This window comes from Hyperolius riggenbachi, chromosome 5 (genome assembly GCF_040937935.1).
Source record: "Hyperolius riggenbachi isolate aHypRig1 chromosome 5, aHypRig1.pri, whole genome shotgun sequence".
NCBI lineage: Eukaryota > Metazoa > Chordata > Amphibia > Anura > Hyperoliidae > Hyperolius > Hyperolius riggenbachi.
The window spans coordinates 186,831,198-186,855,687 of record NC_090650.1 but is presented as its reverse complement, the minus strand read 5'-3'; the positions used below and the strand labels follow the sequence as shown (position 1 = coordinate 186,855,687).

At 43.7% G+C, this 24,490-nt stretch overlaps 1 protein-coding gene across 1 annotated transcript in view; it reads right to left on the bottom strand.

Moving 5' to 3' along the window:
• Positions 1-24,490, bottom strand: part of NR4A3 (nuclear receptor subfamily 4 group A member 3) — a 231,670-nt gene that overhangs the window by 47,698 nt on the left and 159,482 nt on the right. The window contains exon 5 of the mRNA XM_068236490.1: positions 7,698-7,900. Coding sequence (XP_068092591.1) covers positions 7,698-7,900 — 203 coding nt within the window. The remainder of the gene's footprint in view (positions 1-7,697; positions 7,901-24,490) is intronic.

Genomic DNA, 24,490 nt, shown 5'->3' with positions numbered 1-24,490 from the left:
AGCATGGGCATGCTCCCCCCTTATGCCTGCGACCCCATAGGGCCCCCAAAAGCGGGATGTTCGGGGAGTTCGGGGTTCGGCCCGAACATGCCGAACATCGCGGCCATGTTCGGCGAACTTTCCCGAACCCGAACATCCAGGTGTTCGCCCAACACTACTTGTGTCTACATGGGTTTTCTCCAGACAATCCAGTTTCCTCCCATATCCCAAAAACATACAGATAAATTAATTGGCTTCCCCTTGCCTTAGCCCTAGACGACAATGGAGATAGGAGACAAAGGTCAAAAAAATTTTAAGTATCAAAAGGTGTCTCCTCCTGAGTCTAAGACACTGACATAGCAAATTGTAAACAAATTTAGAGAGGAGAAGGTATTTATAAAAATACAAAATACTTTATTAATCACCAATAATATAAACAAAATAATTAAAATTGACCAGAACACCACAGATTTGGGGAAAAAAGGGACCCCATCGCCAAGTTCATGGATCTCACAATATTAATCACCTGGCATATGCCAAAAAGGATCATCAAAAATTGTATGGAACTAGCTAGTTCAAAAAGTAAGGGATCCCTTATTTAAAGCATATAGTTCCTCTTATGACACATGAAAAAAGCAAATCCACCAGGATATAGTCTTTATGCAGTTAGCTAGAGTGCCAATATTAGTAATTGCATGTTGCTGGTTGTACAAATGAAGAATTGTTGCATTGAGCAGATTTCATGTGATATGGACATATAACCATTCAGGATAGGAGTATGGGAGAATGACAGTCCGCCAGGAATAATTCCTTATGCAGCCCCAACTCTAGTTATCAAATCCAATACAGTAGATAGATCATTTAAAGTTGTCACAGTGATAGGTTCATCAAACATACTTCACATATGATGAGCACATAGTCTTTCAGAAGTAAGAGTATGGGAAAATGACAGTCCGCCAGGATAGTTCCTTATGCAGCCCCGAGGAACGCCACCCCGCCCACCGCCGCCGACCCGACCACGCCGCGTCATCACCCAGTGAGAGGCAGGCCGGGAAAGGGAGGGGGCGGAGAAGCAGAGTGCGTGACGCCCCTTGGTGAGAGGTTAGTCGGCTGCGTGCGACGACGGGTCATGATGGAGGCGTGGCCCGTTCATGAGGCGCAACGCAGCCAGATGGTCCTGCGGTGAGCCGCAGCGCTCAGTCACCAATAGGAATAGGGCGTGACGTGCGCCCGCTGCCTAGGCGACAGGCTACGCCCCCGGCCACCCGATACACCATCACCCCTACTGTCCAATGCCCTGCGGACCCCAGCACGAATGCAAGCAAGAGGTACAAGGAGGAAACCAAAGAAAACAAATATGAAATAAATAAACATAAGTCACAATAAGAATATATAGTCACAGTAATAAAACATTTAATCCGCATTGTGTGAATCCCCCAACATATATACAGGATCCTGTGACCAAACATCCTCATTGTCACATCTCACAACGCGTCCGCACGGAGGGCCACAGGACACTATAATGACCGCAGGGGGGCCATAACATGCACCACCACAAATCAGCATATAGAAGTCATTTTTAAATCAACAAAATAACATACTAAATCAACATTTGGAGAAAAAATATACTTTTTAAAGATAAACACAGAATTCATGTTTTAGGATAAATGTCAAAAAATGACAATTCATATTTGAAAAATTATATAAAAATATACGGTCAAGGTCACACTTGGAAGGAGCAAAAAAAGGGGGAGGGAAAGGTAGGGAGATGGAGGGAGGGGGATGGAAGGGTAGAGAAAAGGGAGAGGAAAGAGCATCACCCTTGGCACCCCATTAAACCATATAAATCAAAAGTAAAAGTAATATGATCATCAAATACCTATGATGGGAGTGACCAAGAAGTAATTTAATCCTAAGGCCAGGTAAAAAGAGCCAGCAGAGCGCACCAGACAATCCCAACAGGGACCCACCCAATAAGAAAAAAACACGAAAAAAATGGGTATCAATGTCCCTATCACAGAAATGGTGTGAAATCAATACCCTCATTTAAGCCAGATTCACGAAAGGCCCTGAGTTTGTAAATCCAAAAGGCCTCACATTGATGAAGTCTCCCATCCCAATCACCACCCCGAGGGTCCTGATGTACCCTATCCAAACCAAAAAATCGGATCTTCCTAGGGTTGGCATTTTGGCAGCGGGCAAAATGTCGAGCAACCGGAGTCTGGTGGCCTTCCTGAATACCATATGTGTGTTCATAGATCCGTCTGTTCAATGCTCTACCAGTTTTCCCAATATAAAAAGCCCCACAGGGGCAGGTAAGGAGATAGATAATCCCCTCTGTTCCACAGTTAGTATAGTGTCTAGTAGTCAAGGTAATATTACGTGTGGGAAGAAAACATTGTTTCCCAATATGAATATACCTACACTGATTGCAAGATTGACAAGGATATGTCCCCAGGGCCTTACAGTTACAGATTTTCTTAGTTTTATCTCTGCCCGAGTAATGACTCCGTACCAGGCTGTCACCTATGGTGCCAGCTCATCTAAAAGTAATCAAAGGTTTCTCAGAAACAAAGGGGGCTACCCGTTGATCATTTGTGAGCATGTGCAAAAGATGGATCAGCGCAACACCAGGCCGCCTCCGAATGGCCTCCATCAGAGATGCGCTGAGCCCCCCCAGGAACTACAAACGCACCTTGAACCCAAACAGAAGCTCTGCATATACACCAAAAGCATGGCTGTTAAGTGGGAGCAGCTGACCAAAAACGAATTACATTAGTACATAGCAAGGAAATGAGCAGCGCTACTTAAAAACAGACTAGTGCCTACCTGCAAAAGAGTGCAAGCCCCACTTGTGGGGTCGAATACACACCGAGTATACACATGACCTGTCTACCACTTAATGGAAACCAACATCCTCCTCTAGTGATAGACAGGTCATGTGTATGCTCGGTGTGTATTCGACCCCACAAGTGGGGCTTGCACTCTTTTGCAGGTAGGCACTAGTCTGTTTTTAAGTAGCGCTGCTCATTTCCTTGCTATGTACATTTGTGAGCATGTGCCAATGTTTTTGCAGTAGAGAGCGAATATGAAAATGTTGTCCACAGTATCTCATGACAAAGGCCAGTCCCCTATCTTTTTCTATAGGGAATTTTTGCTGCTGTGTCTGATCATATAATAAATTGGAACGAGGGGTGTCACGGGCACGATGGTATGCCTTTTTAAGAAATTTTTTAGAGTAACCCCATGCTAAAAAACGTTCCTGTAAGTCAGCTGCCTGGGCATGAAAAGCGGTATCGTCCGAGCAATTCCGTCGTGCCCTCAAATATTGTCCCACCGGAATACCCCGTATCTGGTGTGTCGGATGAAAACTTTTTGCATGTAACAGCGAATTTGCTGCTGTAGGTTTCCTATATAGGTTAGTCTGTAACATCCTATTCTCATCTACAGATATTGTGATGTCCAAAAAGGACACACTGTGGGTATCCATCGTAATTGTAAATTTGAGATTAAATAAATTATCATTTAATAGGACCACCACATCCTTTAACAATTGTTCCGTACCTGTCCAGATCAAAAGTATATCGTCAATGTAACGATGCCAGGTAAGTACAGAAAAAATACAGCGTTCCCACTCCCCCATGTACAGACAGGCGTAGGATGGGGCACAAGTTGTCCCCATCGCTGTGCCTTGCACCTGGAGGTAGTGGGTGGAGTCAAACATAAAGAAGTTATTGGTTAAAATGAATTCCAACAACTGGAGCAAAAACATGTTATGTGGAATAGAGTCGATCGGCAGTGACGTTAGTACGGATCTAATAGTTTCTAAACCCTCTACATGGGGTATGCTGAAGTAAAGGGCCTCGACATCGAGAGTAACAAACCAGGCACCAGCAGGTATATTTATTTCATCCAAAATGGTCAAAAAATGGGTTGTATCCCGTACATAAGAAGGGAGTGCTTTGACATGGGGCTGTAGGTGGGTATCAACATAACGACTCGCATTTTCAGTAAGTTACCCACAGCCCGAAATAATAGGGCGTCCTCTCACCAAGGGGCGTCACACACTCTGCTTCTCTGCCCCCTTCCTTTCCCGGCCTGCTTCTCACTGGGTGATGACGCGGCGGGGTCGGGTCGGCGGCGGTGGGCGGGGTGGCGTTCCTCGGCCGCCCGGCGCCATTTTTAGGCCGACATTCGCAGCACAACCAGCATACCGCTGAGCTTGCCCTGATGATGCTGGAAGTCTGACCAGCAAAACCGGTCGGCTTGAGGGCTCTCTTATTGACCAGACATCCGGTGCGGGGTATTCCGGATCGCCTATGGCTTCGTTCCTCACACTGCTGCTTGATGGATCTGGGATGAGTATATAATTATCATCTTCATGTCATTACTGATGACTCATGAACTGAATCCAAATGCTTGATGTGCAACTGTGCTAATCTGAATTGTTATGGACTATGCTGATGTATGAAATACAGGTTTATCCTTTCATTACTGCTGTGAGGTGCATTCCTATGAGAGATTACAATGATTTCCACATTGAACTGGATAACTAGAGTTGGGGCTGCATAAGGAACTATCCTGATGGACGGTCATTTTCCCATACTCATACTTCTGAAAGGCTATGTGCTCATCATATGTGAAGTATGTTTGATGAACCTATCACTGTGACAACTTTAAAAGATCTCTCTATTGGATTTGATAACTAGAGTTGGGGCTGCATAAGGAATTATTCCTGGCGGACTGTCATTCTCCCATACTCCTATCCTGAATGGTTATATGTCCATATCACATAAAATCTGCTCAATGCAACAATTCTTCATTTGTACAACCAGCAACATGCAATTACTAATATTGGCACTACAGCTAACTGCATAAAGACTATATCCTGGTGGATTTGCTTTCTTCATGTGTCATAAGAGGAACTATATGCTTTAAATAAGGGATCCCTTACTTTCTGAACTAGCTAGTTCCATACAATTTTTGAAGATCCTTTTTGGCATAGGCCAGGTGATTGTGAGATCCATGAACTTGGCGATGGGGTTCCTTTTTTCCCCAAATCTGTGCTGTTCTGGTCAATTATAATTATTTTGTTTATATTATTGGTGATTAATAAAGTATTTTGTATTTTTATAAACACCTTCTCCTCTCTAAATTTGTTTACAATCGACAATGGAGATAGTACTATGGTAGGGATTATATTGTGACCCTTCTGAGGAACGTGCTAATATAAAACCCAAAAATGTAAAAAAAAAAAAAAAAAAGTTATAGACAATTAAAAAAAAAAATGGTGAATAACTGAAAAGATGAGGAACAAGGGAATGTAGCTCATGTGACTGAATGTCTGCCTTAAAGTGAGATAAAACTCTGACATAACATTCAATAAAAATGTGTTTTCCTACTTTTTAGTACCTATATGGTTGCAATATTTGCTTTTGTGCACAAGTTATATTTTCTGTTTACAATTTACAAATTCCCAAAGTACAATTTATCTGCTCTTAAAGCTGCCATTGCATTTTATTTCATAGCTACCGTATTTATATATTAAAATCTATCGATTCTATTGATCGTGTCTCAGATCTCTGCTTCTACAGCAGAGAAAGCTCATTTTCAGCACAGCTAGGAATGTATACTAATTGTAGCAGACTAAGGAATGTAAACAAAAGATAATGTTATGACCTCTTCGGATGTGGCACCAAGCTTTCCATTGACGAAGAAACAGCTGTGGTTAACTGTTTGAATGCTGTTCTGCTACAATTTTTTGTGGTAGTAGATTTTATGCTTTAAATAATATTTTAGAGCAAAGGAAACATGCTGAGTTTCATACCACTTTAAAGAGAATCTGTATTGTTAAAATCGCTCAAAAGTAAACATACCAGTGCATTAGGGGACATCTCCTATTACCCTCTGTCACAATTTCGCCGCTCCTCGCCGCATTAAAAGTGGTTAAAAACAGTTTTAAAAAGTTTGTTTGTAAACAAACAAAATGGCCACCAAAACAGGAAGTAGGTTGATGTACAGTATGTCCACACATAGAAAATACATCCATACACAAGCAGGCTGTATACACCCTTCCTTTTGAATCTCAAGAGATCATTTGTGTGTTTCTTTCCCCCATGCACTGAAGTTTCAGGCTGCTCTTTTCTTCTTGCAAACAGCTTTGCCCTTGTTTGTAATTCCTCAGTATGTGAAAGCCCAGCCAGCTCAGAGGACGATTTATCCAGCTGATTAGAGCAGCTTCTCTCTTCTCTTTTATCTAAATAACACACAGGCAGTGTGCATAGAGGGGCCAGAAAGGGTGAGTTCATAGCAGAACTACAACACTGAAGAACTTGGCAGCCTTCCAGACACAGGCCGACAAGTCTGACAGGGGAAAGATACATTGATTTATTACAGAGACTGTCATAGTAGAAAGTGCTGCAGTTAGCCAGAACACATTAGAATAGCTTTTGGAACATGTAGGATGATAAAAAACAGGATGCAATTTTTGTTACGGAGTCTCTTTAAGATGTTATAAACAAACCATGATTACACTCAGGGGTATATTCATCAATGTCTATAATTATATTTTCATTTGTTTTTGACAACAACCTCAGTCACTTTTGTCAGACTGCATTTTCACTGTATTTATAAACTATTTATAAAGTGACATAAAATCTCATTCACTTTCTCACTTTCTCACCAGTCATGAAAACTGCCTGTTATGATTTGTTAGTAATTTTTCCACCATATTTATAAAAAGATGAAAGGAATTTTCATCACTTGAAAAACAGAACAATATGTTTACATAATGCTGGTGATTGAAGGATACCCGAACTGACATGTGACATGATGAGATAGACATGTGTATGTACAGTGCCTAGCACACAAATAACTATGCTGTGTTCCTTTTTTTCTTTCTCAAGTGGCTGATAGAGATGTCGGCGAACGGTTCAGGAACCGTTCGCCGGCAAACACCTCACCCTGTACTACTTCCGGGTCGCTATGACCCGGAGTAGTACGGCTGCGCTGGGCCGGTGGTGCACGTCTTTGATCGAGCGCCTGTTCCCGGGCACTTTCTGCACATGTGCGTGACGTCATGAGTGACGTCACGCTCATGCACAGAGAGTAGCCGGCAACAGGCGCGCGATCAAAGAAGCGCACCGCCGGCCCAGCGCAGCCGTACTACTCTGGGTCATAGCGATCCGGAAGTAGTAGCAGCCCATAGGGGTTCGCCGGCGAACGGTTCGCCTACATCCCTAGTGGCTGACACAGTCCTGACTCAGACAGGAAGTGATTACAGTGTGACTCTCACTGATAAGAAATTCCAACTATAAAACACTTTCCTAGCAGAAAATAGCTTCTGAGAGCAAGAAAGAGGTAAAAAAGGGGAATTTCTTATCAGTGAGGTTTACACTGTAGTCACTTCCTGTCTGAGTCAGGACTGAGTCAGCCACTTACATACCTGATATTTAACTCTTTCAGACAGAGAAAGAAAAAAGGAACACAGGATAGTTATTTGTGTGCTAGGCACTGTACAAACACATGTCTATCTAATCATGTCACATGTCACTTCGGGTATCCTTTAAATGGTTTTGATATAAGACAAGCTAATAAAGGAAGCTAACAAAAGTATATACCTCTCCTCTGAAACAATATTTGGTGGTCCCAACAATGTTTGCATATACAAATTATTTATGGAAATAAAAACTGAAACCAGAGACAGGAAGCATAACTACCTTATTGAAAGTCTTAATAGAAAAAGCTCCAGAAATGCCATTTCTATCAGCAACGTTTGATCATCTGATGTGAGATCTACAAATCCAGAAATTTTTGCTGACCATTTTTTAGATATTTCAATGGAAATGGTAAGTAGGTTGTAGAACTGCTGAATACATTCTGTGTCTGTGCTTCCACTTGCTTGGCCAGGATCAGCAGAGAACTATGTATGAAATATAGACATTAAACAATTATAATGATCAAATTTTAACTAAAGCAAATATGACTTCAGAAAATGCATTCCATGTCAAATTAATATATTTATTTTCGCAAATGTATACTATATATATGAAAATATACAATATATAGAGGATGCATTGTCAGAATTCTAGCTGTTTTATTTATGCAGGAAAATATGTCATATGTATATGTGTTAAAGTGAAAGTGTAAAGTGAAAAGTTAGAGTACTTTAGATTGCTCTGTGACATAGCATATTCCAGGCTGTAAAGCTTATGAGATTATTATAACTTGCAAGCTGGCAAATAATAGACGTACTGGTTACAAAAAGCCAGAGCATTATTGTTATGTTAGTGCGTGGCCTTGACATTTAAAGAGGCTTCTGTGTGAAGACAGAGAAGCAAGTTAAACTCACATTACTGCAGTAATTATATATGCACATTTTCTTAATTATTACACACAGATATTATTAATCTAAATATTAATAATCAATACAGTCCTTCTAAAGAAAGAAATAGTTATTGTTAAACCCTAAAGAAAAGAATGTATTACTTTGAATTACATGTAAGCTGTATTCTACCCATGAAAGATGAGACAGTAAGACATTCTGGTGATTTACTTTATTAATTTTTCAGCATTAAGTGTTGTTAAGATGTTAGCAAGAAGTTTTTTTAGAAGTTATTTTTATGCTATTTCTTTAAGAAGATTACTACAAGTTTTACACAGCTACTAGATACACAGCTATTGATACAGATGAGACTACTTTTGATCTTATTCTACATAACACAACTGTTATATTCTTTTTGAATGTGCTTAGATTAAGATTGATGATCGCTTGGCTATAGAGCCTTGATGAGATGGAATACTGTTAGAAGGAAACACTACTTGGAACTGTTCATATTTTGTATATATGCTGTATGATAAGCAAATACAATTTTTTATATAAAATCATAAACTGAGTGCTCTAATTCATTTCAAGGTATACCGTCAATCTATAATTACTGTTATAGAGGGTTTAGACCCCGCTATGCCGGATTTATATGATAGCAACGCTTTAAGGGCTGGTCCTTTACTGAGTTAGCAATCATGAAAAAGGCAAGAACCGCTCGGGTTTTTGACAGCATAGGGATACATGGGGAAAAAAATCACAATAAATTGCAGTTAAAAAACAGTGAGGCCTGGTTCACACGGCAAGAGCTTTTTTTTACAGTAGTGATTTTGAAAAGCTCTTGCTAATGAAATGCTATGGGTGATTTTTATAAAATCACATTGCTCAAGTGAGAACAAACTCATGGCATCACATTTGCAAGAGCTCTTAAAATCACAAGTGCTTAGAAAAAGCTCTTGAAGTGAACCAGCCCTAATATATTGTTTTAAAACCCATCTACATCAAGTAATTATATTTTAGCTTTTGATTCCAAGATTCATAAAGCAGAGTAACCAAGCAGGTTGATGTGGCTTTGTAAAATTTAAAACTATGGGCTTGCTATACATAAGCGGTTCTGCCTGTAAGCCTGGCTTCAGGGGCATAATAATAATAATAATAATAATAATAATAATGTCAGTATTTGTATAGCGCCTTTCTCCTGTCGGACTCAAAGCGGCATAAAGAGATACAGGGGCGTTGCTAGGATCCTACAAGATCTGGGGCACCTTCAGGCACCAGAATGGGCTTGGCCATGACATGGGCCATGATGTGGGCATAGCCAACTGTAATGTAACAGTGTAACTCAAAAGGGCCCTGAGTTTTTTTCCTAAAACACAGGCAAAGTGACCCTAAAGGTAATTAGACAATTAAACACATATAATAAGGCAGCATTTCCCCCACAAAAAAACACACAACAATGCAGCGTTAGCCCCATGATGTGGTGGTCTCATATCACGTTTGTGCAGACAATAAATCTATGGAAACTGTGTGATGCTATAATGTCAATATGACCAAAATCTGAGGAATGCCACAAAGAATCAAGGCAGTTCTAAAAGCAAAAAGAGGTCGAACTCAGTAATAGCAAGATGTAACTAATAAAATAAATACTATGACACATAGTGGGTGGGTGAGTAAGTAGGTCAGACTGGTGGCTAGTTGGGTGGGTGGGTAAGTAGGTCAGACTGGTGGCTAGTGGGGTGGCTGGGTAAGTAGGTCAGACTAGTGGCTAGTTTAAGTAGGTCAGGCTGGGAGCTAGTGGGGTGGATGGGTAAATAGATCAGGCTGGTGGTTAGTGGGGTGGATGGGTAGGTAAATGGGTCAGGCTAGTGGGGTGGGTAAATAGGTCAGGCTAGCGGGGTGGGTAGGTAAATAGGTCAGGCTAGTGGGGTGGGTAAATAGGTCAGGCTAGTAAGGTGGGTGGGTAAATAGATCAGGCTAGTGGGGTGGGTAAATAGGTCAGGCTGGTGGCTAGTGTATATAGTTTAGGCTGGTGCCAAGTGGGATGGGTGGGTAAATAGGTCAGGCTAGTGGGGTGGACGGGTGGGTAAATGGGTCAGGCTAGTGGTGTTGGTGGGAGGGTAAATAGTTCAGGCTGGTGGCTAGTGGGGTGGGTAAATAGGTCAGGCTGGTGGCTAGTGAGGTGGGTGGGTAAATAGGTCAGGCTGGTGGCTAGTGGGGCGGGTTGGTGGGTATATAGGTCAAGCTGGTGGTTAGTGGGGTGGGTGGGTAAATAAGTTAGGCTAGTGGGGTGGACGGGTGGGTAGGTAGGTCAGGCTAGTGGGGTGGACGGGTGGGTAAATGGGTCAGGCTAGTGGGGTGGGTGGGAGGGAAAATAGGTCAGGCTGGTGGCTAGCGGGGTGGGTAAATAGGTCAGGCTGGTGGCTAGTGGGGTTGGTTGGTAAATAGGTCTGGCTGGTGGCTAGTGGGGTGGATGGGTGTTTAAGTAGGTCAGGTTAGTGGGGTGGACGGGTGGGTAAATGGGTCAGGCTAGTGGGGTGGGTGAGAGGGTAAACAGGTCAGGCTGGTGGCTAGTGGGGTGGGCGGGTGGATAAGTAGGTCAGGCTAGTGGGGTGGACGGGTGGGTAAATGGGTCAGGCTAGTGGGGTGGGTGAGAGGGTAAATAGGTCAGGCTGGTGGCTAGTGGGGTGGGTAAATAGGTCAGGCTGGTGGCTAGTGGGGTTGGTGGGTAAATAGGTCAGGCTGGTGGCTAGTGGGTTGGGTGTGTGAGTATATAGGTCAAGCTGGTGGCTAGTGGGGTGGGTGGGTAAATAGGTCAGGCTAGTGGGGTGGGTGGATGGGCAAATAGGTCAGGCTAGTGGGGTGGATCGGTGGGTAAATAGGTCAGGCTAGTTAAATAGGTCAGGCTGGTGGCTAGTGGGGTGGGTGTGGAAATAGGTCAGACTGGTGGCTAGTGGGGTGGGTGGGTAAATAGGTCAGACTGGAGGCTAGTGTGGTCGTTGAGGGGATAAATAGGTCAGACTGGTGGCTAGTGGGGTGGGTGGGTAAGAAGGTCAGGCTATTCCTCCACTTCGAAAGAGGCACTAGACAAGGTTGTCCCCAATCCCCCAGTCTTTTTGCGCTAGCCATGGAGCCTATTGCAGCTTATATTAGACAGACCAACACTGTGAAAGGATTGGAAATTGGCAACCTGTACGAAAAGATATCACTTTATGCCGATGATGTCCTCCTTTATTTAAACGACCCCGGTTCCTCACTCACAGCTGCCCTTTGTTTATTCGATGTCTTCGGCAGAATATCGGGTATCAAGATTAATTGGGCCAAGTCACTATTATTTTTCCTAGCTACAGCTCCCGCTGCAGCATCAAATTTATATCTTCCTCTACAGGTAGTCAGTAAATTTTAATATCTAAGTATTCAAATCACTAAAGACCCTTATGGTGGCCATACATGGTACAATTTTTTCATCCAATCTTACCATTTCTATGTAGTATAAGGGAAAATTCTGTGAATATACTGAAAGGATAATTTAGGCAGTTCCCTTATATTACATAGAAATGGTAAGATTGGATGAAAAAAATTGTACCATGTATGGCCACCATTACACTTACCAATCTCTTAATCTGGCTCCAATTATCCACCAATTAGAAACCAAATGTACAATTTGGAATAGACTTCCACTCACTTTAATTGGAAGAATAAATCTTATAAAAATGATCTTTCTACCTAAATTCACTTACCTTTTGTGACAATGCCCAGTTTGGCTCCCATTATAATTTTTTAAAAGAATCAACAAACTTATTTTAAGTTTTATTTGGGCAGGAAAGCAACCGTGCATAGCCTTTGACATACTACAACTTCCCAAGTGCAGAGGTGGACTACCTTTACCGCACTTTCAAAAATATTATTGGGCGTCTGTGCTTGTAACTATCAGATGGTGGTTTTTCGCAAGATGAAACAAATCCAGCAGTGAAGCTTGAGGCAGCAACATTGGGGTCATATGAACAGTTAACTAACTTACCGTATAGGAACCCTAAGCTTAAGCCTCGAGTCACGTTGGCTATGGTGACAACCTGGAGGGCATGAAGGGCAGCTAGGGCCCCCTTGATAAAACCTGGCAATATCTCTCCCTTCACTCCATTGTGGAGTAACTCACAACTTCCACATTTCTTAACCATTCATGACCCTGTTATATGGGCACGTTATGGGATTAAGAGTATCACCCACATACAACATGACAAATCTCTTTATACATTTAATGAACTCAAAGCCCAGTTTAATCTTCCAAACAAGCATTTTTTTCGACACTTGCAACTTCATCATGCTTATAGATCACAATTTGGGTCACAACCTCCTAATCTTAAAACTGATGATTTAGAACAATTACTTTTAACCAAAGATCTTCCCAAACCTCCATCTGCCATTTATACTGAACTCTTAAGCTTAAACAACTCTAGATTGGATAATTGCTTCCAAAAATGAGTAATTGGTATTCCTTCTTTAGCTATGGATGACTGGGATATAGTCTTGGATACATTTCCCACCTCGGTAATCTCTACCAGTGACCAGTTAATTCAAACCAAATTTTTGCACAGGGTCTACCTGACACCTGAAAGGTAACATTGGATGAACAACGCTAATTCAGACAGATGCTGGAGGTGCTTCATAGATTTAGGTAATCTTATACACATCTTTTGGTTCTGTCCAGTAATTATCCCATTCTGGAGTAATGTACTTTAGATAATAAATACGTTATTGCAAACTACTCTACCTTTAGATATTAGTTTATTATTACTTGGGACTAGATTTGGTGAAGCTAATATCTCCAAGAGTAAGCAAACTCTAATCAAAATCTTATGCTTTTAGGCAAGGAAAAAAATTCTGAATTATTGGAAAAAAGCATCAATTTCAACTATTAGAACTTGGGCCAAAGCAGTTAATATGGTACTCCCACTATATAAAACTACCTATCTCAACATACGTTGCCCAAAAATGTTTTATCCCACGAGTACTAATTTCATACCCATTCTAGATTAAGCAACCGTTGCTGCCTTTCTGCCATTACTATTGTAACTTGACTTTATATTGAAATATGATGACTGTTTTCCTTGGATTTAAGATGTTATTGCACAGTTACTGTAAAACTTTGATGTCCTGGATTATAATGTTATTGTGCCTTTTTTCTTAAATGGTATATGGACGTACTGTTATGTGCTGACTCTTGCTACATCTGTTATTTTTTTTTCAAAAATCTTCAATAAATTGTAACTGTCAAAAAAAAAGGTCAGGTTGGTGGCTAGTGGGGTGGGTAAGTGGGTAAGTAGGTCAGGCTGGTGACTAGTAGGGTGGGTGGGTGTCTAAGTGGGACAGGCTGGTGGCTAGTGGGGTGGGTGGCTAAGTAGGTGACACTGGTGGCTAGTGGGGTGGGTGAGTGGGTAAGTAGGTCAGGCTGGTGGCTAGTGGGGTGGCTCAGACTGGAGGCTGGCTACTGGTGGGCTAGTGGGAAGGGTGTGCAACTCTCCTGCCAATGGCTCCCTCACGCGGAAGATACAGCTTTACAGTCTTGCCATTAAGAATCCGGCACTGCTCATTTACTTATTCACTTTATTGGAGCTTCAGGAATGCAAAGTTAAAAAAGTTGCATAGTGGCTACGATCCACCATTTTGAACGTCTTGTTCACGCCACACAGCCAACAGAACAAATGCAAGTGCACACTTTATATAGCCAATACCTCCCCACAGCAACCAATCACTGAGCAACATGTAAATGAGAGGATCTGATGGGGAACTGCAGGAGCTGGCCACACATAGTAACACCTTCTCACACCATAGGTCGCTACAATAGTGATGTCAAAACCACATTATTTACAATCTAAAATCAAAAATAAGTCACATCAGAGAGGAATACATGTCACCCGATAGATCCAAAAAGGATGGTACCATCTCCCTCAAGCCGCCATGGAGTTCAAAATGTGTCAAAATAAAAACTGATCACCGCACGTGCCATCATTTGACATGGTGTAAACCTGGGACAAAACAACACAAAATGTCACATCTGAGGATGGACGCAGCCGTCAGATGTAACTCCATATGGAGTCACCTTTCAAACACTTGAGCTGAACTCCACCAAGCTGGTGCAGGGGAGTAGCTGGCAGGTGGTGAATTCACTGCCTTCAGCCTCCTAAAGAAAAGGGGCCCCAGTAATATTCAGTGCACAGCAATATTAAACAAGGTTCTCATATTAGGTCCTATCTCACTAGTGCCAAGTGTTTTGAATCGCAGTCATACTGTCTGTTGCATTTTGTGGCACTGCACTTCTCCACAACTGGGACTCTGCAATCACATACAAAATCACATAGCAAATGCAGGAGAAATTGTGTTTTTCCTCAGCGTTTGGTGATTTGCAGTTGAAAATGAGGCTCACCCCATCTAAATCTAACAAAGCAGATTTGGCTCTGTACACTTCAGTAGAGATGGGCCGAACGGTTTGCCGGCGAACGGTTCCAGGCGAACTTTGGGGAGAGGTGCTGCAGATTTTTTCTCCTAGGGAAAGATTAGTTAGGCTCTTGGCTTGCTCCTGGCTGATTTTTATTGCTAAAATAGCACCCCTCAACAGCTCTTTTGAGAGCTAATGTTTTCCTGATGTGTTTTTTGTGTGTGTGTTGCTCACTGACACTGACATTATACAGCCCTATCTGTTGCAGCTGGACCTTGGTAATTGTTATTACTGTGCCAGCCAGGCCCTGCCTAACTATCTATAACTTCCTACTGAGGCACCTACCTATGCCTACCTACCTATACTGGGTCTCCTACTTATGCCTAGCTAACTACTGAGGCACCTACCTATGCCTACCTACCTATACTGGGACTCTTACCTATGAATAGCTAACTACTGGGACACCTACCTATGCCTACCTACCTACCTATACTGGGACTCCTACCTATGCCTACCTACCTATACTGGGTCCCCTACCTATGCCTAGCTAACTACTGAGGCACCTACCTATGCCTACCTACCTATACTGGGTCTCCTACCTATGCCTAGCTAACTACTGAGGCTCCTACCTATGCCTACCTACCTATACTGGGACTCCTACCTATGCCTACCTACATACAAGAAGATAATAAGGTCGTTGCTTCATTGTGGACAGACCAAATTTGATCAGCTGGACAGTCACTGTTGTTCTATCATTGAGCTACCACAGCCCGGCGACCATATGGGCTGGAAAACTGCCACGGCCTGCACTCTGGCCATGTTGGGCATCAGTCCAGCACGGCCGTCACTACGCAAACAGCTGTTTGCGGTGCGTTACACAGTGAGTTTGGTGTGTCAGTGTGAAGCAGAACTCTAATTACACTCCCTGATTGATGTATACACATGCAAGATGTTTGAAAGCACTTTAGGCCTGCAATTTAGCAGTGATTTCTGCCCTCAAAACGCTGCTTTGCGTCACATCCAGATTTTTCCCCGGGACTTCGGGCATGTATCCCACTCCTCCATGCCCCCCCAGGTGTTAGACCCCTTGAAACATCTTTTCCATCACTTTTGTGGGCAGCATAATTTTTTTCTATTTTTCAAAGTTCGCATCCCCATTGAAGTCTATTGTGGTTCGCGAACTTTTCCGCGAACCGAACCTTCGTTCGCGAACCTAAAATCGGAGGTTCGGCCCATCTCTACACTTCAGTGGCATATAAGGAGCTATGAGCCCCTGTGTACGTTTTACATAGCTCCCCCCCCCCCAAAGCACTCTATACATAACAATTGATGCAACGCACCAAAACCTGCCAATGGTAACCACAGAGTCAGAGGTGCAAGGAGGTGATGGGGAACAGCTTGTTTATGATTACTATTATTCAAAGCATCTATAGAAGTGATTATTACAAGCATAGGCCCAATAGTGCTAATACTGTGGTTGAGTGAGGGCCCTACCGTGCCCCGATGCGGTCGCAACCTCTGCAACCCCTATTGCTACGCCACTGGTACACTTTACCTTACACACTGCTTCAGTGGGATATAGGGTGTTGGGCAAGTTCTGGATTATTCACAAGGCATCCAAGACATTTTCCTTGAGCTTGAGCTGTTTAGTGGAAAATGAGGGGGCCTGGCTCTGTGAAGCATGAGGGGAAGCAGGGTATTCTTGCTTCTTGTACAGTTTAGGAAGCCAGAGAAAACTCAGTGCCATGAACTCACCTGTCCCAGTTTGTGGTGTCCCAGTCAAATCTGGATGGTGGACGAAAACTCAGGCTTCTCTGCGGGAGTGCGTGCAGGTGCGGAGTCTGGCAGCTCTGGGAGACGAGTGCATAGGGTCACACGCTCAATCTATGCACTCAGACATTGGCATACATAGCGTACTGTCAGCTGTGAGAGCACACAAGGAACTGAGGCTGGGCATCTGATTGGTGGATAGTGTGGCTGGCCACTGATTGGTGAGCACTGATATAATAGTTTGTTTGTACTCACAATTAACTGCCCATGATATAGTCATCCCTTGACTGAGGAGGGACGCACCACACAGGGTGAAGGAGATTGGAGCATAGGCACTGATATTGAAAGCAGGAGATCCCCTAAAGATCTTACACCTGGTTTCTGTTCACACTGCACTGCTGGCAAGATACCAAGGCACATGCACACAGGTGTGCTTTCCCAACAAAGCGCATACACGTACTTGCCTAAATGGGAGAGGTTGCTCAATTCCCCAGAAGCTATTTAAGTCAGGGGCTGCAGCACACTGCTGTTTGCTCTCCAGCTTGAGATGAGTTTTGCTGTCATCTAGTGGCTATTTTTATATTGACCAAAGTTATTGTTTCACTCTTGTGACTTCTCTAAAAGTCCTGACCTTTGGCTTGTTATTTGACCACGATTAAACTCTGCCTGCCCTGACTCCCCGGCATTTCTTTGTTTAGAACTGTCTGCTGCCTGCCCCAGATGTATCTCGTTAATTGACTTTGCTTCTTCCTCCACCCGATCAGCCTGTACCTGTTCCACCTTAGCACGTCATTCTCTTTTTCACTGGTGGGGCAATCCTGAGGGCCGCGAACTGGAACTACTAGGCCTTATGCTAGGTGCACACCATACAATTTTCTGTTAGATTTTTTGTTAGATTTAACTGCCAGATAGATAATTCCCAACATGTTGGAAATTATCTATATAACCATCTACAGTGGCTTGCAAAAGTATTCGGCCCCCTTGAAGTTTTCCACATTTGGAATTATTGGATTGGAACCCAAACAGAAGCTATGTACTTCCTTGCTATGTACTAATTTAATTCATTTTTGGTCAGCTGCTCCCACCAGCCATGCTTTTGGTGTATATGCAGAGCTTCTGTTTGGGTTCAAGGTGCGTTTGTAGTTCCTGGGGGGGCTCAGCGCATCTCTGATTGGGGGCCATTCGGGGGCGGCCTGGTGTTGCGCTGATCGACCTTTTGCGCAATTTTCGATTTTTCAATTTTGCTTGTTGGCGCACCCAGGCTGTGCATATACATGGGTTGGGATTTGGTTGGTGTTGGGCCCCTCCCGTGGGGGATTGACTTCTTCGCAGTGGGAGGGACGAGTGCTCAATAGGTTGCATGCGGGCTGTTGCAGGGGGCCGGCGTCCTCCAGTGGTGGACAGGTCGTGTGTATGCTCGGTGTGTGTTCGACCCCACGGGTGGGGCTTGCACTCTTTTGCAGGTAGGCACTAGTCTGTTTTTAAGTAGCGCTGCTCATTTCCTTGCTATGTACTAATTTAATTTGTTTTTGGTCAGCTGCTCCCACTTAACAGCCATGCTTTTGGTGTATATGCAGAGCTTCTGTTTGGGTTCAAGGTGCATTTGTAGTTCCTGGGGGGGGTCAGCGCATCTCTGATTGGGGGCCATTCGGGGGCGGCCTGGTGTTGCGCTGATCCACCTTTTGCGCAATTTTCGATTTTTCAATTTTGCTTGGTGGCGCACCCAGGCTGCGCATTTACATGGGTTGGGATTTGGTTAGTGTTGGGCCCCTCCCGTGGGGGATTGACTTCTTCGCAGTGGGAGGGACGAGTGCTTAATAGGTTGCATGTGGGCTGTTGCAGGGGGCCGGCGTCCTCCAGTGGTGGACAGGTCGTGTGTATGCTCGGTGTGTGTTCGACCCCACGGGTGGGGCTTGCACTTTTTTGCAGGTAGGCACTAGTCTGTTTTTAAGTAGCGCTGCTCATTTCCTTGCTATGTACTAATTTAATTCGTTTTTGGTCAGCTGCTCCCACTTAACAGCCATGCTTTTGGTGTATTTCCTTGCTATGTATTAAGTCAGATTGAACCTGTTGGAAATAATCTTTTCGATCCATCTGAAGGGAAAGTGCATGTGTGTACCAGGCACAGCACTAACTCAGTGGCCTGCTACAGCAAAACTTGTGTTTAAAAAGAGCTTACAAAGCATCAAAGGGATCTCATTGTTAAAAGGTACCAGTCAAGTGAATAATAGTGCTAATATTTGTATAGCACTTTTCTTTTGTCAGATTCAAAACCTTGAGAGCTGCAGCCACTAAGGGCTTGTTCACACTATGGGCTTGATTCACTAAACTGTGATAACTCAAATATCACACCTTATCAAAGATATCACACATTATGAAAAGATATCACACCTTATCAAAGATATCACACCTTACCAAAGTTAACACGCCTTATCAGAGAAGCATAGCGAGCGCTACGAGCCCGCAGGGGCCCAGGGCAGGATGAGTGCCATTGCCAATTAGCAGGCATAAGTTTGTAGCGCTCGCTATGCTGCTGTGATAAGGCGGGTTAACTTTGATAAGTTGTGATATCTTTGATAAGGTGTGATATCTTTTCATAAGGGGCTTGATTCACTAAACCATGATAACTCATATCATGGCTGCGCTAGCGTTTTCGTGTGCAATTTCACGTTTTGCACGCAATTGCAAATTTTCGCATGCAATCATGAATTTGCGCCTGCGATTGCATGAGAAAATTTGCGATTGCGCATGAAAAAGCTAGCGCGGCCGTGATATGAGTTATCATGGATTAGTGAATCAAGCCCAACGTGTGATATATTTTCATAAGATGTGATTTATTTTCATAAGGTGTGATATTTGAGTTATCACGGTTTAGTGAATCAAGCCCTATGAGCGTTTGTGTACTTTTTAAAGCGATGGCGATTTTAGAAATCGCTTGTGCAATGATTCCCTATGAGAGTGTTCACATATGAGCGGTTTGATTATGCTCCGCTTCCAAAAGTGCTGCCTGTACCATTTTCTGAGTGCTTTGGCTCAATGGAAGGTATAGGGAAATTGCTAAGCGCTTGAAAAATCGCTTTGTACAGCGATTTCCCGAGGGCTTCTAAGAATAAATACATTGTATGTATTGTTTTCCGGGTCAAAGAGTTCACTTCCTGACTGATGTCAGGATGTGAAAATCTCAATCGCTCATCAAAAGCGCTTACAAAAGCACTTACACAAAATCGTTCAAAGCTCAGAATCGCTTAAAAAAAGGACGCACAAAAACGCTCAGCGCTTGCAATTTATAATGTGAACATAGCCTAAGGATACATTCAATAGGCCACCCTACAGTGTTAGTGAGCCTGCCCAAGGATTCTTTACTGAATCGGTACTGGCATCAGCCAGGGTTAAAACCCTTGTCTCCTATGTCAGAAGTGGTTCCTTTAACCAGTACACTCTCCAGCCACTGGATAGCATAGTGTACATTTTTTTTTTGTAATCTCATTGAGCATGTGGAGCACAGTCACCAAAAGTAAAGAAAATATGGAAGAAGAGTGATGCTTGCCAATAAATGGACATCCCCCCAAAGTTGTTAAAAAGACAAAACAAAAACTGGTGAGGGAGGCTGCCAAAAGACCTACATGAACGCTAAAGGAGCTAAAGGAATCTCTAGAAAGTATTGGATGTATACTACATGAGACAACAATTTCCTGGATTCTCCAGATGTCTGGACCCCTCCAGATGTCTGGACCCCTCAAGACAAATATATTAGGGCTCCCAAAAGCATGTGGAAATACACTGAACAAAAATATAAACACAACACTTTCGGTTTTGCTCCCATTTTGCATGAGCTGAACTCAAAGATCTGAAACATTTTCTACATACACAAAAGACCCATTACTCTCAAATATTGTTCACAAATATGTCTAAATCTGTGTTAGTGAGCACTTCTCCTTTGCCGAAATAATCCATATCAAGGTGCTGATTAGACAGCATATTGCACAGGTGTGCCTTGGGCTGGCCACAGTAAAAGGCCTCTCTGAAATAGAGATGTCGCAAACATCAAATTATGGGTTCGTGAACGGCAAACTCAAACTTTCGGAAAAGTTTGAGTTTGCGTGAACCGGGTATACCACCATAGACTTCAGTAGGAAGGCGAATTTAGAAACATGCAGGGACTCTTTCTGGCCACAAAAATGATGGGAAACTTGTTTCAAATGGTCTAACACCTGGACAGGGGCATGCTGGAGGGGGATCCATGCCAAAAGTCCCACCAAAAATTACAGAGTTGACGCAGAGTCGGGTTTAATCCCTAAAGGGCAGAAATCACAGTACATTCCTCAATTGGTGGAATAAAGGGCTACTTTTAAATGTCCAGAGTGGTAACATAAGGGTTATGCCCACTTCACACTGGCTGACCAAACGCTGTGTTTACCGAGATTAAGCGCTAACAGGTCTGTAAGGCCCTTAGGTGTGTGTGTGTGTGTGGTGCTGCATGCGCGCTCAACTGAACAGACCAACCTGGCGTGCAGCAGATGCCAGGATGGGAAGTTAATAATGGAGCTATATGATGAAAAACTGACAGGCTCAGTGTACAGCCCAATTTTTTTTATTTGTTTTAAGCCTATTTGTGAACTCCTCCATGCCAACTAATTATGCTCAACTGAAGCAGACAGGCTCAGTCTACAACCTATTTTTTTTTTTTTAAACCAAATTTATTTAAAAAAAAAAAGTTTTTATTTAAATTATTTATGAAAAAGGTTATTTATAAAAACAAAACAAATACAAAGTTATCGATAAAAAAAAAATGTCAATGTTATTTAAATTTCAAATCTATTTTTTCCTGGCAGGCAATAGAATGCAGACAGTCTGATACACCAGGCAATAGAATGCAGACTACCTGATACACCATGCCTATGTACACATGCCAGAAAAAAATATTTTTGCTATAGCAGCGGCCTTAAAAATTCAGGATCCACCTGTTGAGTCCTGGAGTCCTGGTCTGGACCCTGTTGGTGGTGGCAGTCAGTCAGTCAGTCAGTGCAGAGATGCTGGGTGGGGACTGACTTACAAGTCTTCGGGAAGGCAGTAGGTCTCCGGGATCCATGTTTCATTAATTTTCATAAAGGTGAGGTAATTAACACTTTTTTGACCTAGGCGACTTCTCTTCTCAGTGACAATCGCTCTTGCTGCGCTGAAGGTCCTCTCTGACAGGACGCTTGAGACGGGGCAAGAGAGAAGTTTGATGGCAAATTGTGAGAGCTCAGGCCACAGTTTAAGCCTACGCACCCAATAGTCCAGGGGTTCATCACTCCTCAGAGTGTCAATATCGGCAGGTAAGACCAGATAGTCCGCAACCTATTGGTCGAGGTGTTCTTTTAGGGTGGGTCCCGAAGGGCTGTGGCCATGCATTGGCCCCAAAAAATTGTACATGTCCAACACATCGGAAGAGTGTCCTGTCCTTGCCAGCGTAGCCGTGTGAGGAGGAGGATTCCTGGTACCTCTTTACCATTGTGCTGTGACATCACCCTTGAACGAAGTGTACAGCATACTTCGCTGGCTGCTGTGGCACTTGTTCATCCTTTTCCGACCGATTGTGAGTTAGTAACAGTTCCGCCACTTGTGCTTATACCGGGAGTCCAGTAGCCACCAAGTACAGGTCCTTGTCCTTGAGCTTTTTTATACGGGGGTGCTTTAACAGGCAGGACAGCATGAAAGACTCAATTTGCACAAGGTCGGATGCCAAGCTAGCCAGATCCTCTTTCTTACTGAGCTCACGAAAGGTCTCCTCCTCCCCCCAGCCACGTACAATACCACGGGTACCCAAAATTTGACCGTAAGCCCCCTGGGACGCCTGCTGTGGTTGTTCTTCCACCTCAAGGCCTTCCTTCTTCCTTTGACTCCTCTTCCTCAGACGACTCCTCTCTCTGTGTTGCCGCAGGTACAGCAGGTGTCGAAGGACAAGTCTAGTTCTGGTGGTGATGATGCCCACAACTTTCTTCCTGGTCACCCTCCTCTACGGACTGATCCAGTACTCTTCACAGGGCATGCTCCAGGAAGAACGCGTATGGGATCAGGTCACCTCCAGATTTGTCACCTCCTCAAACGGACGCATGAGCCTGCAGGCATTGCGCATGAGCCTCCAGTAACGCGACAAAAAAATCCCCAGATCCTCCCAGCCTGTGCTACCATCGCACTCCTACAGATACTCGTTGATGGCTTTTTTCATAGATACATAGTTATTTGGGTTGAAAAAGGACATACGTCCATCAAGTTCAACCAGAAAACAAAGTACAACACCAGCCTGCTCCCTCACATATCCCTGTTTTCTTGTTGGAGCAGGCGGTCAAACATGAGCAGCGTTGAATTCCAGCGAGTCGGGCTGTCGCAAATCAAGCGCCTCACTGGCAGGTTCTTTTCCTGCTGAATCTATAAAAAGCGCGCCATGGCCTTGTAGGAATGCCTCAAATGGCCACACACCTTCTTGGACTGCTGGAGTGTCACAGGAGCCCTAGTGGCCAGAATGCGAATTGCCTTCCAATCGGTTTCAGCACACCAATCATGAAAGCTGTGGTCGCGATCAGTGGGCAGAAACCGACAGAATTTTGGCAGCAGCCCGACTAGAAGGGAGCCTGTGAGGTACGGTAATTACAACTTTACACACTATTTCAGGGTATAACTGCCACCACCTCTGTTTCCTGAGACAGAGGAACTCACTAACTGGCTGAGCCTAGATCTACAAATAAAAATGGTTAAACACACTCTATTCTGTCTAGCTAGCAACAATACAATAGTAGCGTCTCTTCAGAAGTCAGGGTTCAGTTTGTGCGGCTGAATAGCCTGGTAGCTGAATCAATAAAATGACGATAGCGTCGGTTTATTAAAAATGCAATATAAATAATTAATATATACAGAAAATCGTTATAATCAACAATTATGGAGACAAATTGATAACATAGTATAGAAAATAAAAATGGAGAAAACGGATACTTAAAGTTCGTGGAAATAAGTCCTTTCTGGGAAACTCATCAAGTTCCTTTGTTTCAGTTCAGACAAGATGGCCGCCACTGTTCCTCAAGGTGGCGGCAGCTCTCATGAAGGTGGAAAGTGGAGGAACGAGGGAAGAGCCCCTCGCAGATACTTTTGATGAAGCTGGATTGGGGGTGTGGAAATGCCGCCCCCTCTGAATTACCCACCAAAGACAGTTCACTCCCTCTGAGAGTTTTTGGGTTTAAACTTATAAAATGCCGTAACTCACAAACGATACAAGTCATATTTAGGTGGATAACAGATTCATACTTGTCGGAAAATACAGATTAATATGACATCAGACATGGCTAGTGCAGCTTCTCAGGTTCCTGAGAAGATTTATACCGCAATAACCAGACGAGATATTGCCATGAGTGTTATATCAGCGCGTTGGGCAGACTTTAACAAATAAGACTATATGAATTGTATAGCTGTGCGATATACGGTCTCCATTTAATAGGTAAGAAACCATATCCCACATGCTTTCATATTTGCCTTGTCGGTGCCGCTCCGGCTGCTTTGTCAGGGCCTCCCTGGAGAGCCAGTTTCCTTTCTCTTTTCAGGGAGCCATCTGGCTGTGGGGGGAAGGAGCTGGTCCCTGCAGGGGATTTCTTGAAGGGGGAGGCATTCCCGAGGGGTGAGGGGAATACTTTGCTCACAGGGGAACAGATCTCTGGTTTTAAAAAAAACACAAAAATGTCATTTCTGGTCGCTTGCACGACTACACAACCCATCTAGATATAGCACGTCACTGGCAACCGGTGCAATTAACCGATTGCGATTGCGTTCTCGTTTCTCACGGCTGTTCCGTGACACCTCCCCTTCCTGATGCTGTGTAGGGGGTTGTCATCAAAACATCCTCCGTAGCAGCCATTGGCGCTGGTGGGTCTAGTTCCCCCTGACATCGGGACAGCCCATCAGCATTCCGGTGTCGGCTGCCCGCATTGTTTTGGCCAACCTGGCTGATGGGTCTC